The sequence below is a fragment of the Gossypium hirsutum genome, chromosome A12 (genome assembly GCF_007990345.1).
Source record: "Gossypium hirsutum isolate 1008001.06 chromosome A12, Gossypium_hirsutum_v2.1, whole genome shotgun sequence".
NCBI classification, from domain to species: domain Eukaryota; kingdom Viridiplantae; phylum Streptophyta; class Magnoliopsida; order Malvales; family Malvaceae; genus Gossypium; species Gossypium hirsutum.
In genome coordinates, this window is record NC_053435.1 from 86,372,455 (window position 1) to 86,389,899 (window position 17,445).

The 17,445-nt window shown below is 38.0% G+C and overlaps 1 protein-coding gene across 1 annotated transcript in view; it reads right to left on the minus strand.

Moving 5' to 3' along the window:
- Positions 1-1,864: 1,864 nt before the first annotated feature.
- Positions 1,865-17,445, minus strand: part of LOC121211427 (sacsin-like) — a 16,153-nt gene continuing 572 nt past the window's right edge. The window contains 25 exon segments of the mRNA XM_041084191.1: positions 1,865-2,365; positions 2,644-2,820; positions 3,407-4,318; positions 4,423-4,946; positions 5,202-5,334; positions 5,413-8,452; positions 8,723-8,994; positions 9,321-9,541; positions 9,901-10,164; positions 10,603-12,164; positions 12,407-13,061; positions 13,064-13,417; positions 13,420-15,519; positions 15,522-15,719; positions 15,722-16,084; positions 16,087-16,188; positions 16,191-16,232; positions 16,235-16,258; positions 16,261-16,752; positions 16,755-16,796; positions 16,799-16,937; positions 16,939-17,027; positions 17,030-17,132; positions 17,134-17,303; positions 17,306-17,380. Coding sequence (XP_040940125.1) covers positions 2,168-2,365; positions 2,644-2,820; positions 3,407-4,318; positions 4,423-4,946; positions 5,202-5,334; positions 5,413-8,452; positions 8,723-8,994; positions 9,321-9,541; positions 9,901-10,164; positions 10,603-12,164; positions 12,407-13,061; positions 13,064-13,417; positions 13,420-15,519; positions 15,522-15,719; positions 15,722-16,084; positions 16,087-16,188; positions 16,191-16,232; positions 16,235-16,258; positions 16,261-16,752; positions 16,755-16,796; positions 16,799-16,937; positions 16,939-17,027; positions 17,030-17,132; positions 17,134-17,303; positions 17,306-17,380 — 12,251 coding nt within the window. The 3' untranslated portion in view covers positions 1,865-2,167.

The following is a 17,445-nucleotide window of genomic DNA, read 5'->3' on the forward strand; positions in this document are numbered from 1 at the left end:
AATTTTTTTATATTTTTCTTTATATATAATATTTATATGTCAAATATTTATTTTCTCCACCTACATTGTGGGTATGGTGATTTCTAATATTATAAAATCAAATAATTATTTCAAATATCATTATTAACTTTATATGTAAATAAATATTTCACATAAAAATTATATTTACTAAATATAATGATATTTGAATTAATTATTTGATTTTATAATATTAGAAATCACCATACCCACAATGTAGGTGGTGAAAATAAATATTTGACATATAAATATTATATATAAAGAAAAATATATAAAAATTAGTTGATGTTTTTAGAAAATAAAATATATTTAACATAATGATAAATGATAAATATAAAATATATAATTATTTTATAATCATTATTTTATTTATATAAATAAAAAAGTTATTAATTAAAAAGATAAATTAAAACAAAAAATTACAATAAATTTATTAATTACATTAATTAAAAAAACTTGAAACAACATGATATAAAAAATACAAATATGCTTTTAAGAGAAATTGAACTTGAGTCTCAAGGATGAAACAACTATTATTTGACTATCTAACCAGAGAAGCTAATACATTAAAAGAAAACGCATTTTGTAAAGTGTTTTTAAAAAAATGTTTTTCCTAGGACGCGTCTTCGGTTTCTCTATCTAAAAATAACTTATTTTCCTAAATTTTAGGAAAAAAAAAAACTAAAACCCTCATTTCGTTTTAAAATCGACATATTTACATAATTAAACCAATAAATTATAATATATTATTATATTATGTATTAGTAATTGGGAAATTATTTGATAAACTATCAATGGAGTTTTTAAACTCTACAAGCAGGGTCAAGGGATTGACAAATATCTCATAGAGTATAGTAAAAATATTTAAAAAAAAAAAGACATAAGTCAATTTTTTAAGTTCACTTAAGGAATAAAAAAAATATACTACTAGTGTATCAAATACTCACCATTAATAATATACTAATTTAGTATATCGTTTAAGGTTGAATTAGGTAACCAATTTCGATTTCAGTAATAGTTATATAATATGTTATTATATTGACTTTGAAGTTCAATTTATAGATTTTAATAATTATTAATCTGATAATTGCTGTCCAAGAACCATAGGGGGAGTAGATTAATTAATAAAGTTTATTATGGTTATTTAGTTATAAAGTTGAATTTTTCAAATTTTAAGTCAAATTTTATCAGGCTTAGGCTAGATCGATTTCGAGTTCGAATCTGTTATAGGCTCGAGCTTTCTCAGGCTCAAGTTCTGTCAGGTCCAAACTTTATCAAGCTCAGATCTGTCACCAACTCAAACCGTTACGGACTCGAATCAACACATACGAACTTTTCGGCCCGAGCATACTTTACCAGCTCTAGAAAAACAATGATTTAATATCATTAGAAAGAAGAAAAACCATAAAAGTGGGTGAAAATGTTTTTTAAGATAAAAATGAGTTGTTATTTTGTTTTTTAAAATGAAAAATGAACATTAGGAAAACGAGAGTTAAAATTTAAATCTCTTAAGTTTATTTTATTTTATTTTATTTTTACATTTCTTTAGACTCAGATGGTCATATTAACATTACCTATCACAGATATAGAATTATAGAGAAATAAATGCTAAAAGATGAATTTGCGTGAGCTCTGCTGCGAAAAACTATTTTACAGTTCATGAACTTAAAAGTAGCTGAAATAGAGTTTTTGGGATTAGCTTGGATAAAAGATTGACCAAGTCAAATTCAATTTTTAATAATAAAAATCATTTAAATTCAAGTTTAATTATAAAAAATAAATATTAACATAAAAATATTTTTTATTAATATTTTATCAACACATATAAACAGTGCAGTGAATCAGGTTTGACCAAAGAATCAAGATGATTGATATACATTAACGCAAGTATTCACATTTAAAATTTCAACTCGACTAGTTTGTATTTTTGTTAATATTTACACAAGAAGCATTACACAAATCATACAACATATTCAGTGGATCAAATCCCCTAATAAATGTCACAACTGAGATTTTGCAGCTGTGTTTCTGAACCAACCTCATTATTGCCTTAGATATCAGAGGGTGAAGAAACTATACCCGGCATTTTTGTATTTATAAGACTTGAGGACATAAATCCCATATAACTTCTTAAAGCACTTTGAGATCATCATGGCCGGTAAATTCTGATCGTTTTTTTGACCTCGAGCCGACAGAATGGACATCGTGAAACTGCAGATGAGCATCTACGACAAAGCACATGGCCACAAGGAGCTATCGTCATATCAACTTCATTGCTCAAACAAACCCGGCAAAGCCATGCTGCTTTTGCTGTATCAGCTTCCTTTACAGCTACATCAAGCTTTTCCTGCAAATTTGGCGGCAACATTAAATACTCATCTTCTAATACCACCACTCAAGCACCATTAGCTATAGACCATGATCCTAAACAGGAACCATAAATCCCTACATCGACTGTGTGCTAAAGTTCAACTCTGAAATGTTCAGACTGACAACCATGAGACTCAACGGACCAAAACAAGCAATACCTTACAAGGTGTGGATGTGATAAGATACATGGAGTTTTAAAATACAAATTATGATGCTGGAATTTGCAAAACCACTTTAACATAGAAAAAATTGAACCTGTTCAAGCAGAAGTGCTGTTCGTGATTCTTTTAATTGTTCTTGAAGGGTTATAGTTTGCTGCAGTAGTGACTGCTTCTCCACATCCATGTTGATTCCAGCTGCAGACAGCATCTCATTAACCGCCTGAACCAGTTCTGCAGCCGACACTCGACCATACTGGAGCTCTTTAATAGGCTGCATTGAAGATAAACAAAATCTGATTAGTTGCTGCTATACAATAAAAGAGAACAGTAAAGTCCATTACCACTAATGATTGCCATGGAACAAGGATACAATTTGCTTAAATCCCATATGATGCCAGAATTATTTGAATAAATTTGGATATAGCACAGAGATATCTAAATAAATTTAAGTTCCAAATTGTAGCATTTTATCTAAATTACTCTCCTTTTCTTTCCCTAGATGGATTTAAAAAAAAAAAAAAAATGGTTACAAGAAGCAAAGAGGCTGCCGCTAAGTTGCCACAACTCAAATGCACCTCCCCCCCGCCCCCCTTTCAAACACATGTATATAAACTATTAGCCACCTGAACCACTCCATCGAAAAGTTTATAAACTACCTGGCAACTCCTTGGGCAGGAGTGCTCAAGTTCAGTATTCTGAAGGAGCTGGGATATTACCAAAGCGACTTAAGAGAGAATACGAATACAGAATCCAAATGGCTTTTTGTAATTGGATTAAGCAACAGTTATTATCATATTTCAAGCATCACAAGCGCAAACTAATAAAAGCACAGAAGGTAGCAACACAGAGATCCAAACCTGAGAAGATTTAGTTCTGCCTCGTTCAGAACTTTCTGGCATCTCATTGTGAGTCCTGTTGTCAGTTATAACAGGATTATCCTCAGGCAAGACTGCTGAGGAGGCACTGTTTTCCATCGATACACTTCTAAATGAGAAAACCTGAGAAGAAAGAAGAGACTCAGTCTTTCCTGGCACTGTTTCTACCTTGAATCTATAGAGGGCTTGGCCTGCTGAAGGTCTGACATCCTCTGGAACTCTACCATATTTCAACTTCTCTCCATCTTGAGTCCGCCAAGCCACTATTTCTCCCCTATAAAATGGCCTCAATGGGTGAAGCTGCACTTGAAGAGCATCTTGAGGCATTATCTCTTTGCCGATCAAATTGTTACTAGTGGTTTCAATTTCTTCTCTCTTGTCAGAATGAAGTTTCAGAATATCAATAATTGCAGCCTCAGATCCTTCAGGACATGAAAACAAAGATCCTATAGGCAATGGAATGGGGGATCCTAAAACCTGGCTTACAACAGTTGCAACAACATCAAGAACAGAGATATAAGTGGGAGGCTCAGCAACCAAAATACAGCCTTTAGACTTGTTAACGAAGTAAAGAGTCCGATGTCTAGATTCATTCTCCCACTCTGGAATTACAGAATCCTTAGATACAAAGGTAATATCTTGAGATCTTGATAGGAGCCAGAAACGGGTATGAAGGCACTTAACAAACTGCAACTTGTCTGCAATAGATTCCAGAGAACTATGTATAGTTCCCAAATCCATATTGTTAATTCCTGGAAGATAACCAGCTATCCTATTTACAAGAGTCCACACAGCACCCTGAAAGGATCTGCTTAACAGCTTCTCTCTGATAATATCTAATGGGATGGAGCCAATACCATCCAAAGTCTCTAAATTGCCTTCATTATCAAGTTTCTGCAAACACAAGCATATAAATTAACACAGATGCTCTAATATTTTTCATTGTACGAGACTATGAAAAAATCACTAAAACGTTCAACAGAACAAGACCAAAATACCTCTGTGACAACTTCAGATAGCTTTTTGATGCCTAAGACTTTGCATATTCTCTCAGGAATATTCGGGTGAACAAATCTTAACCTAGAAGTGTCAATATGCTTAACAAACCTAGAGCCATATGAATCAATGTATATGCAAGTCTTTGCATGAACGAGTCTGCAACCATCATCTGGTAATACAGCATCTGATTTCCAGTCAAGCCTATCAAGCATATTTGCCTCAACAGTTCCATCACAGACAAAATATAGAATTTCCATCACAGCACGGAGTTCATTTGGATTTAAACGCTGATATCCACATGCTTTCTGTAGATTTAACAGAAGCTCTTTTGCAGAAGCAACTGATAGCATGTCCTGAAGTCCCAAATCCTTAAGAATCTTCATGAAAGGAAGATAGAGAGAAGGAAGCTCAAAAGAAAATGGAGCCAAATTAATGGTCAAACGTGCAAAAAGAGAGTTAGCTGGCACCAGGCGTGTTCCATTTGCAGCAGGCAGAAATGCCACTCCTTGCAGCTTTGCTATATCTGCATAAGCCAAACTTCCGTTGCTTTAGTCTTCTAACCATATAATTCCACAACTGTGATGTGCAAAAGGTAAACTTACATAAACCAAGATTCAATGAACTTGTCAGTATAATTGAACTAGTATGAAAGTACGAACCAAATAGCTATAGTAAAATATAAATACAGTGATGCTCTCAAAGAAACTAAAGAAATTTGAAGAGTTGCTGTAAACCCATTCCATTCTAGAGATAGTTGACAGCAGAGGAACATAGCAACCTGAAGAAGAGAGGGAGCCCCATATTTTATCCAAATATTTCAAAACTTCATAAGTAGCATCATCTATGGTCATCATGCCTGATGCAGTAGGCCAGTGAGCAAGAGTGTCTTCACCACCATTTTTCCCGATAATCTGTCAAATTCTTGTTAGTTGTGTGTTTAGACATAAAGCTCTGTTGAATAAAAAGAAGGCAAAGGTGAAGTTTCATACCTGTAGATGTTTTAGTACTGTAGCAAAGGACGGAGGACTCCTCAAGTGCAGTGCTCCCCATGAATATTCAGGAGGAATAACATTTTGCCTAGAGAGAATAGGAGCACAGCTCCAAGCCAGAGGCCAGTCCTTCAATAGAATAGCTTCACCATAGGAAGCAAGAACTCTTTTCACACCCACATTTGGCAGGCCTAGTTCAGCTGGTACACAAGAAATATCTCCTAGTAGATTACAGAAGTTATTTCCATAAAGGACAGCAAAGTTTGTGAGCACAGCTTCAATAACAGACCCAGCCAAAGTCCACACTTCCATAGAGACTTCACCACGACAGCGGGTCATATCTGTCTCAAAATCATCAAAATCCCCAGTAGACTTCATGCACTCACTTCCAAGAAACTCAATCCTTTTAGCACATTCAAGTATCACATCAGCTTCTGTAGCAGTTCGAAGGCCTACTTTCCGTAGAATACGGAGCCACCCTTCTGTACTAAACCTTTCACCTGGAAATTTCTTCCTCTCACCTGAAAATACTGATGCTAGTAAAGCATCCCCAGGATCAAACAAGTCCTTAGGCTTGTATACATCAGATGAAAATTCATCAGCATTCCTAACAAAACTAGTTTCCCTTAGAGCTTCAACTACAGAAGAATCAGCTTGGAGATCTTGCCAATTCGTATAAAGATAAATCAGTATATCTTCTCGTTCATTCTGAGGTTTTTCTTCAAAACGAGGCAGACCAAACCTCACCAGAATTTGTTGATCATGCAACTGAGGGATCCCAAGAGCATGAAGTAGAGAACATTCAATTGAATCTGTTGAATACGACAGACAGTGCTCATTGCATGGTTTAAGGAATGAATTTGACGAGATCATACAATGTTCTTGGTTGTTTAAACCTGTGAAAGAACCCAAAACTGTTCTGTAGATGGGCAATGAGCACAACACTTCAAGTTCATCTCTTCCATATCTGGGCCCATTATTAGAGAAATCAAGAGCAAAAAGATTAAGAAGTTCATCTCGATCAGCAGCAGAAAACAATGTGAGTTCAGGGAAAAAGCCAGCACGTTTAGTTGCGACAAGCTTGGAGGCAATAACTTGCCCTAATGATTGGCTGGATGCAGGAAGCAAGTTGCAAGAGATAGCACAATCCATGAAAGCAAAATCAAAAACAGGGATATGGCATTGATTCAACAATGATACCAACCAGGGGTAACGACTTTTAGATATTTCAAAAGCTGAAATGTACCGTTGAATTGAATCAGATTCAGAAGTTTGATCGACAGAAACTCCAGTTAGATCATGTTGTGTTGCAGCTGCATCCATGACACCATTCCCAGATATTGGATCTGTTGGAGGTGGAATGAAGACCAGATGGCAGTCCCTTACACGACATAAAATTGGCCTACCAAGATATGCAGGAATTAAAGGCCAATCAGAAAAGAGAGAAAGGTCGTCTGACGATTGACCAAAGCTTTTCCAAAAGGTTCTTACCCATTCAGGGGAAGGACCACCTTCACCACCAGACCCTGACATATTCTCCCAGGAAAACCAGGGAGCCAAGTTTGATTCCATAACATGATTGACCCAGTTATCATGAAAAAGCAATCTCATATGAGTAGCCATTAAGTGAAATGAGAAACTCTTTAGTTTAAGTGCTGTTTGAATGGCATTTTTTGAAAAAATATCTTCGAAAATGGACCTATCCAACACCTTTGAGTGGACAAATTTAGCTGCTAATGGCCTCATCAACATCTGATGCTCCTTGTTTCCTAACCAAAGTTCAGTCACCCCCAAGCGTGCTAAATGATTTGTAGCAGTTGGACATGGTAAGCGCTTGACCTCATTGGCTATCGATAAAAGTCTCAGGTCTCCATTACCATTCCTGCTGTTACTGCTACCAGCTCCATCATCCCTCTGACCCAAGGTTCCAGCCCTACCAATATCCTCAACAACACCCCGGCCAAAATCAAATAAAGCCTTCCCCAAATTTGTTACCATTTCAAGTGCATCACCTGAAATGGCTGCATTCTGAGAGGAGCCTTGATAAGTTCGCGCATTAGACACTGATACGGAGTCCAGTCCAATACCCACTTCATTGGTGACTCTAATAAAAGCATTTGGGTTAAAGGGATCTACTAAAATATCATCTCCATGAGAATTTGATGATGCTGGGAATTTAATGTCAGACAAGCAGTACTCGAGAACATCTACAAAAGTATCAACAGATCGAAGAACAATAGAAGTTGATGGCGCCTTCAAAAGTTCACGGACCATTTTAGGTTTAATTTCTCGAACTGTAATTCCCACAGAATGGATTTCATTCACCAACTCCCACGGAACTGAAAACACCTGATAATGTTCCTTCACAAAGCTACAAACAGTAGCAGGAAGCAAATTACCACCGACCCCATTGCCAGGCTGGGAGAGAAACATACCTTCATCAGCCTTGACTAAATTTCCTGAGTACAGCTGCCAAACCGGTAGGTCAACCAGCCGGGTGTAGAAAGGCCTTATAACCTGTTCCACCAGGCATTCCCAATCAGCTTTAAGCACTTCAGCTGACGATACTTTACTATCATCATCAGCTCCATCACTCGGTACATAACCATTAGACCTTGGCCAAAAGGAATAAATCTGATCTCCATAAGCCTTCAAAGACAAAGCAACCGCCTGACTGGAACTTGAATCAATACTAGAAGTTGAAGGATCTCTCCTTAATTTCTGCATTTCCACTACCAATTCTATATAGGAATCACAAACACAGGACATAAGTTCTCTGTTCCAAGCTTCAATCAACTGGTCTCCAGCATCAGGCTGCACCTCATAAAATCCTTCACTATTTTGGTATTTAAAGAGATAGCGACCACCGTTGTGGCGCACAAGGAAACATCCAAGAACAGTGACTGGCAACGTTACAACACCAGAAAGAGGAAGAGGAGTCATTATGGAGCTTGTATGATGACCATTAGTTGGATGGCCATTGCGGGATATATGAGCAGCAACTCCAGCAACTGGTGTCAAATTGTAGGCCAAATAGCGCCTAAGAACAAAAATGATGACTGTTAAAGAACATCAAGAACACTGCTGATATTTCTTAGGGAGAAGAGGCAAAGAAAAAGAGGATGCATGTAGAGAAAATGCCAACTTCTCTTATTTTGAATCAAGAGAAAACATTTTGAACTATTGCAAACCAACAAATAGAGCACAACATATTTATATGGATTTAAAGTAGTCAACAAAGTTTGGGGAAGAAGGGGAAGCAGGTGTTGCATGCCATTCACTAATCAGAGAATAAAACCCTTCAGCATACCTATCAAGGGCCATGTTTCTGGTCTGCCCAGATCCCAGGCTGAGCACAACGAGCCATCTATCCACAAATCTAGTTCCTTTTTGGAATAAGTTCACATCAATCACATGCAATTTAACAGCAGCATTTGAGCTGCTAAATAACCTGGATATTTGAAATTTCCTCCACTTTTTTTCAGAAAATGGATTCCTCAATATAGCTGATGATGGATCAATAAAAACAGCATAATCCTGACAAAGCTGTGTACTTCCTTCCTCCCATGTTGAAAATGACACCTGGATGTTTGAATTTAGATGATAATTAATGCTTTAAAAGAAAATGGTACAAGCAGGTAAATTATCACATAATTCCTTATTTCTTCCCTAACATAAAACAAATAAAAAAATCATACTAAATAGATAGACTGGAATGATGCAGTGGCACGTGGCCAAGTAACTACTGCCCAAGCAAAGAACAGCTCGAGTGCTTTGAAACTCCTGATTGGGCTTCTCAGGCCATCAACTCCATGAATAAACAAAATGAACAAGGAAAGTACAATCCTTGGATAGAAATGTCCATTGCTTTAGTTGAAAAATGGAATACAAAGACAAAGAAACTTTACCTGCAAAACTGACTTTAAGGAAATAAGAATCCTTGATGCCTGCTCCAAAAATCTGTCAATTATTTTATTTACTCTATTCAATCCCAATTCAAGTCCATCTTTCAAGCATTCTGGCGATAGAGGCATGCGAATGATTGTAGAGTCCGATGATGACCATGGCATCTTTTGATCAATTAGCATCGGAATAAACTGATCACGAAATCTTTCAGACAAACTGGTACCTGCAAATCAGAAGTTTGCATTTCAAACTGCTTGCACAGATGGACAAAGATAAAATGGTAAAATCTCAGACGGCATCCAAATCTCGGGGAGAGACTGCAGTCAAAGAAAGGAGGGAAAATGGAATAAGGCAAGGGTCATCATTAAGGCTAACCCCATCATTATGAAATAATTAGCCCATAAATCTTCATCCAAATAACATACTGTGCTTACAACTAAATTGTTCTTTCTCGATAATGAATGACATATGGTAGTCAAAACATAAATCAAATGATTTCTATTTTCTGATAGCAAAGACATACCAAATCAAGTATAAGCGTGACAAGGTAGAAAATTAATAGGAAAGGAAGAACAAAGTTACCAATCAAAGAAAACATTTTTGCTGCCGGAGCCTGGCTTGACGATGCAGAAAGTGCTACACCACGAGGATCGAACATATAGAAATAGCCACCAGAGATGATAGACAGGAGATCACAAATGAAGTAACAGCTTAGCAATCCCAAACCATAGTTTAGAGTATTAGCACGAAGTCTCCATGGAGGAATCAGCTGAAGACCACTTATCTCCTCTCTGTTCAAGCTGGCCCCTTCCAGAATAGCTACCAAGGCAGGCCCTTGAAATTCAACTGCGCTCGTAAAGTAAAACAATATTCAGAATACCATTCGGTTGCCAAGCAAAGACAAAGCTGGGCAGGTTGTTACAAAAAATGAACTACAAAATACAGAATACGAAAAACTCACTGAAGGAGAAGATAATCATTACTTCCAGTAGAAAAAGTTGCACCTACCATTTCAGAAGTAAATGACTTTGTAGAGACAAGTTTGCAGCGCCATAGCTCCTTCCAAGCATGTTATAAATTAATTTTCATTTTAACCTGTGGGTTCAATGATCCATGCAACACTTGCAACCACACAAAAATCTACCATAGCCTAATGTACCAATTCTGAGTAGTGTGACAAAAGAAACATCTAAAGGCAAATTCCATCATATTGAGGAAAAAAGTCCCATATCACATATTCAAAAACAAACTTAGAAAAATTAAGAGGTATCACACATTCATTACCTAAGTTGTGCTGCAGCAAAGACTGGCGAGGATGCTCCCTCTTGTCAAATATTAGGTGCAGATTCTTAGCTTTACAGCAATCTGCCAACTCAAGTAGGTCAAACAACAAAAATTCATTGTTGCCATAAAGAGACAGAAGTTCACTGATTCTTGCAAACTCCATGCACGGGAGATCTTTAGTCATATCTTCGCTTACCAAAGAGAGACAGCGGAGCGATTTTACACCCAACCTATTTGCTAAGTCATTGTTGATACTTGGATGTATAAAACGTTTGCCAACCAGGTCACTATTTTCAATCCATGGTGCATCATTATACACCAGCTCCCCAGCAGACACCAAAACACCACATGAATCTGGAATTAGCAAAGGAGAATTAGAAGCCTCAAAAAAGGGTTTGTCTGATGAACAGTCAGCAATGGCTTCAAGGACACAGTTGACAAAACCAAATTGATCAGCTGACAAAGAAAGCCCCTTCAAATCATTCTGTAGGCGTTGTAGAACATGGAAGTAGTCCCAAATATCAAAACTGAGCCTGACACCTAATTCCAAGAGTAAGTCTCTAAATTCTGCTAACTCAGATGGGACAACATACAAATAAGGAGTAAATTTCACAGGAGAATCAAATGCAAGTGCATTTGGAGAAACAAAATCATCTCCAATCCAAACCCAGGAAACACCATCCAAAGAATATTTCAGCACCATAAAATCATCAGTACCAATATGTTCTTGCAATTTAGAGTAAAGCATTGGGATGCCTTGCTGCATTGCAGCATCAAAATCAGGCTCCACCAAAGAATGTGACTTCAGATTGCAGTAGGACTTAGACAGCTCTATTAATTGTGTGGAAAGAACATTTATGTTCAGCTGATCCATCCAACCAAGTCTTTGTTGTATGTATAATGAGTCACACTGACCATCAAGAATATGCATAGTTGAGGACACCATCCACATCTGTGATTTAGGTCTCACAGTGCTCGAGGATACTAGATGGCTAGTAGGTTTCAACCATGGGAGTCCTTGAAAAGGGGGATTAACACAAACTGGGCACCAAGCAATGGTTTTCATTTCAGACCAAAAATCTTCTTCAGGCATATCATCCATCGAGTTGCCCATAACATTTTCAATGTCTATATCATCCTTACAAATGTCCCTTTTAGGGAAGTCAACAGAAACTGCATCACCACATACAACATCACTATTCAGATCAATTAGGTCACCTGGCATCTCACTGCCATTGCCTTCTGATGCAGGATAATTTTCAGGAAGCTTGTTCGAGATGGCCTTCTGTGCATCACCTTCTCTCACAGATGAAAGCTTACATGCAAGAGCATCTATATAGAGAAGCAACTTCTTACCATAAGTTGCTGCTTCTGGGTCCCCAGATTCATGCAGCGTGGAAATAGATCTAGCACAATCAAGAAAACCAATGAAACCCAAAGTCCTTCTAAGTCCAAGGCTGACTAAAGTGTCTAAAGTTTCAGGATCTGAGAACTTCTCAGAAGGAAAGAAAACATCTTTACAGAGCAACTTTTGTAGCTCAGGGACTCGGGGATCATAAAGCCTGCAAAGAACATCACAGAGAGAAATTGATAACAGGGAATTCTTCAAGTGATGCTAAAAAAAAACAAATCATTGCACATATGGGTTTCTTGCAGAAACAAAAGCCTTTTTAAGTGACTAGGTGGAAGTAAACTACGGTAACATTGCAAATTATTTGGCCTAAAGCTAACCTTGCAAACTTGCAGCAGATAAGAAAATTAAAGATATTAATTGGAAACAAATAAGAAATTTAAATGTATCAACCTGGATGGAGGTTGCCAAGAACCATTTGCTGCTAGAACAAAAGGTGTCGTAGACAGCGCAGATCTGATGGAGATGTCTTCCTCAACTAGCATCTTCACATCATGTAAAATGGCAGGAAAAGCTCCCTGCTGTGAAAGGAATTCTGACATGTGATTAAGAACATAACTTTTATAGAATTCCACCTTTGATGGCTCTGTAACATCCAAATACCTTGTAAGGATGATTCTTTCTCTTTCAGATTCTGCACGCACAAAATCATCATTTAGCATATCCTCGCGGATGCCATTGGGTTTGAGCCATTTAACAGGCTTTTTTAGGCTGACTAGTTTTCTACTTCTATATGACTCAAACATAGGAATATGCTTAATGATGTCAATATGCAGGTCTGTCATCTGCTCTTCATGGAACCACTTTGACTGCAGAATATAACTACGAAGTTCATGCAGCTCCCCTTCTGATGCATCAGCGAAAAGCCCCTCAATGCTCTCCATTTTTCCATTTCCGGCCACTGCTAGAAATGCATTTAGTATTCCACTTGCTGTTGGAGACTGGACAAAAAGTTCTAGCTGTGGATGTTGTATTCCCATGTCTTGCCTTAAAAATAAACAACCAACTTTTAGCAACAAAGTAGACATGTTCTCACTCCATCCATCATTTTAATCACATTGGAACTTTTAACTAGTTGCAAGAGATAATTATCTTCAACTGGCAGTATAGGCCACTTGAAAAATATTGAGAGATCATCACAACATGAATTCAAATAGCTCCACAGCAACTTTATCCATTCCAAACTTGGGTGTCCTTCATGACCAGGAACCCAGCTTACATTTTTTGCAAGTTGCCAATCAGCTGGAAGTAATTTCAAAAACAGCTTCTCAAGCAAATGGCATGATAGAAAAGAAAGATTTGATTGCTCACTTTGGGCCATATCACATAGCTTGCTATGAACCACTTCCAAAAGTTCACAATAAACCAATTGTTGCGGAAGTAAATCCTTGAGAAGACCATACTCATCCCCCTTGCTATATAGATTCTTTCACCAGCTCCATTCTTCTCAAATGTTGTAACAGACTCATCCGCGAGAGGTAACAAAGGTAAACCAAACAAACAATCAGCTTGAACAGGAATTTTTAAGTCAAGCAAGCAATATTCAAGGGTCAAGATCACTGCATTCCTGTCCTTCAAACCACGTTTTCTCCTAGATAACCGAGATCTTAAAAACTGAGGTGTTAGATAATGTAATGATGGACAGACATCTATGAATCGCTCTACTACTGGTTTGGGAACTTTTGCAACAGGTAGACCTGCGTCACATAATGCTTCAACCAGCTCGTGAGCTTTATGGAAGGTAAAATCAGGAAAAATAGTTTGTTTTGTTGAAATCCACTGTCCCCCTCTAGCTTTTGTGTACAATACACGAAGACCGAACTCGGCAATAAAACTATAAAGTTTCCGTACCACAGATGCCCATGGCTCCAATCCTCCTGTTGTTGGCCAAAAAGAAAAGAAGAACTCAGACGGACCAACCAGTGAAGCAATTTTCTCAAGCAATTGCCCATATGCAGGAGCAACAACATCTTCAAGCAGGTAAATATTCCAGTCTGACCGTTTTTTCCCACCGCCAGCCATGTCATTACCAAACCAGATATCCCTACGATTCGATGACAACTCAAAATATGCATTAATGTGAGTTGGAAGACCAGTGCTGATTGGCAATGGCAAAAAGCAAAAGGCACGCCCCTCAATGTTCTTCCTATCTTGAACGGAAGCCATAGAAAGTTGAAAAATATCACCAGCACAAGTGTTTTCCCGGCTAAAGACATCACATATTTCTGCATCCACCTTGACAGACTGTATATGTGCAGCAACACAAGCCCAGGGAATTGATTTATGAATCTTGTCATCAGCTACTGAATGGTTGGTTTTAGCTCGTCCACTGCCTAAACATTCAACAGTTATCCAACAATGTGACACAACACCAGATGAATTCTGTTCGGTCACCACAATCTTCTGACATTTATGTGGCAACTCTCTATCTATACACTTGCTCAATTTCTTCAACAGTTGGTCTTTATCCATTCCACCGTGTCGTTTTGCATCAATAAGGCCAAACGTTTGATGCAAAGCATCAGAATGCATTTGTGGCTCACTAATGCAGTTTCTCTGCACACGATGCATAAGCTGCATTTCATGACCAGCTCCCTCCTTCACAAAAATGGAGATAGACTTCACATTACGAAGAAAAAGTAGAGCATCCGAAACAACAGCAGAGAAAGAAGAAAATAGAGACATAACATCGTCAGGGGAATATCCTTCTTTTTTAATCTGGCTTCGTGATGCAACACTAGAACTTCTAAGAGGGAAACGGAAAAGAGTGCCTGGAAAAAATTGCTGTAAGTCACAGCCAAAATATAAAAATGGAGAAAATTGATCAGGGAACTGTTCTAAAACCTTTCGCCCTACAAATTTTATTCTCAGTCCAGGATGGGATGGAGAGATCCCTGGCAAATTACTAGCATGAGGATCAAACATTACGATGTTTTCCCCAGAAACAAATGTGGGAATGTCTGTGAAATGATAAACACAATTAAAGCCCAGTCCAAATCTTCCAATTGCAAAAGGCTTTTCAAGTTTGCTTTCCTGACCAATACGAGATATTGCATATAAATCTTGTGGACTAAATACAGAATCATTAAAACAATAAAGGGCAGGGCCTTGCCAGTCGGCCATTTCAGGAGAGAGAATAGAAGATGTTCCATATTGAGTTTTATCCAAAAGGAAGGTCACTTCAGAAGCTCCTGAATCCTCAGCGTTTTGAACCAGCTCAAAGAGAATTCCAGGACCATCTGCATACATTTCAAGTATATGTTTGAGCCTTGTTGTCAAGGCTTCATGCTGACCGAAGGCTTCAGCAGCTCCAGATAAACTCAAGTTCATAGAGTCAGCACTCTCAGCAAGCAAGATTCGACGAAGCGAGCAGACACCAAGCTTCTCTGCGACCTCATTTGATATGTTTCCATGAACAAATCTCTGAGTACTCCTTGCATTCAAGACTGCAGCAGATCTGCCACTAAATAAGGTATCGGAGTCATCAGATCCGAGAAACCAGGGGCATCATTATAAACTAAATCACTAGCAGGGTGTAGCCTCGCTGATGCATCTGGTAAATAGATCTTAACTTCTTCATGAAACTGAACTCCTGAAAGATGCTGAACAATCAGTATTGCTGCCCTGATTTCGTCAGCATCAAGTGGAGAGGAACCTTTTCTGGCAGCCATTCTACCTAAAATATTAGCATAATCAGAAGGCTTCAAAATTCTCGAATACCAAGCTCCAAGAATAACTCCTTGAAAACTGCTAAATCCATTGGTATAACGCGTATATAAGGAGTCAAATGAAGTGGACCATCAAGAACTACCTCATCAGAAGTTGCAAATCCATCGCCAACCCAAATCCAGCGGCACCCTTCCAAAACAGCCTTTACAATGTCCATCTCATCAGCACCAATCATGTTCATTAATATAGAGTATATCCTCGGCATTGCTAGAGCCAACTCTTGACGGAGCACCTGTTCATTCACAATCTCATTGTTTTTTCCAAGCTCAAGTAACTGGGCAGCAATTGCACTCCCCCCGGGTGGAGTTAGCCATCCAAGGTTATAGGACAACGCTGTTGAAGACATTCACCATCGAGTATTCGCATGCTTGCAGAAATAAGCCACAAGTCTGTTTGCAACCTTACAATCTTTGGGGGAGCAACCTTGGATGATACAACAGGCCATGTAAAGCTTGAAATGGAGAAGACACTAACACTGGACACCAGCAATCATACGGAGATCACTCCAAATTTTTCCAGGTCAGATCTCATGTTGCGAGGCCTAAATGCAGTTGCAGCTCGTGAGAATATTCTGTTTACAGCTCCTTGATCATCACTTACTTGATTAGGAAGCCATTTCATTGCATTTACTTCTAAATAAGAAAGAAGTATTTTACCTCTCGAATGCGCCTTGTGCTGATCTTCGTGCATCATTCGCTCAATTTGTTGAGCACTTTCTATGACTGTTTCAGGAGTTACAGATGTCCTAAGGCCCAAACCCTGCAGCATGTCCAAGATGCCAGATTCTTGAAAAGGGCCAGATGGGAAACTATCAGAGTCTTCTAGCAAAGCATATAATTCTTCATTACGAGGATCATAAAGCACTGAAGGACATTTAAGTGCACCAGTAGAGGTAGGCACAAATTCCAAATTTCTCAAGTAATCTCGAAGAGATGTATCTTCAATAGATAACTGCGGCAGGTTTTCTAGAACAGAAAGCATAACACTGTCACGAACTTCATTATGCATTTCTTTATTCTATTTAACACTTGCTGCCTGTAAAACGAGCTTTCCCCATTCTCTCTTCATAAAATCTTAACAAAATCTCTTCTTCACTATTTGAAGAGCAAAGAATGAATTCACCTCCCAAAAGATACTCAGGGATGCCAAAGGGTGGTAAGTACTTTTGAGGATTCTCTAAGTCGGAAAAAACAAAAATTCTGAGCAGATTCTGCAGTGTGGACTCTATAAATGGGCAGTTTCTTGCAATTTTTTATTCTAGAACTATTAATAAGTTCTCCCAGAACCATTTTGGATAAAGAAGAAATTCCCGTAACTCATTCTTCTCTTCAGCTGTCAAGTTACAGTTAAATGTTTGTATTATGTTGCCATTTGAAGAGGCAATATCAAAAAATGGAATCCAAAACACCTGAAAAAGTGGAATCAGATACATAATGAAACAAATCAGGATGTGCAACTCCATAATCAGGGTCCAGTATCTTGCATCCAATCTTCACAAGGATGCCTTGCATTCTATCAGAAAGTTTCTCTGCCTTGATAAGTTTCGACTGTCTAGAGGTCTATACAGATGCCCCGAGGTTGAAGGCAAAATGGGCCAATCTTCCAAATAACAGACAAAACCCCTTTTCACCCCTGATTCTGGAGATAATTGCCAGAATAGCACAAACCAGGATTTTAGTAACAGTCGGGGAAGTACAATCTCA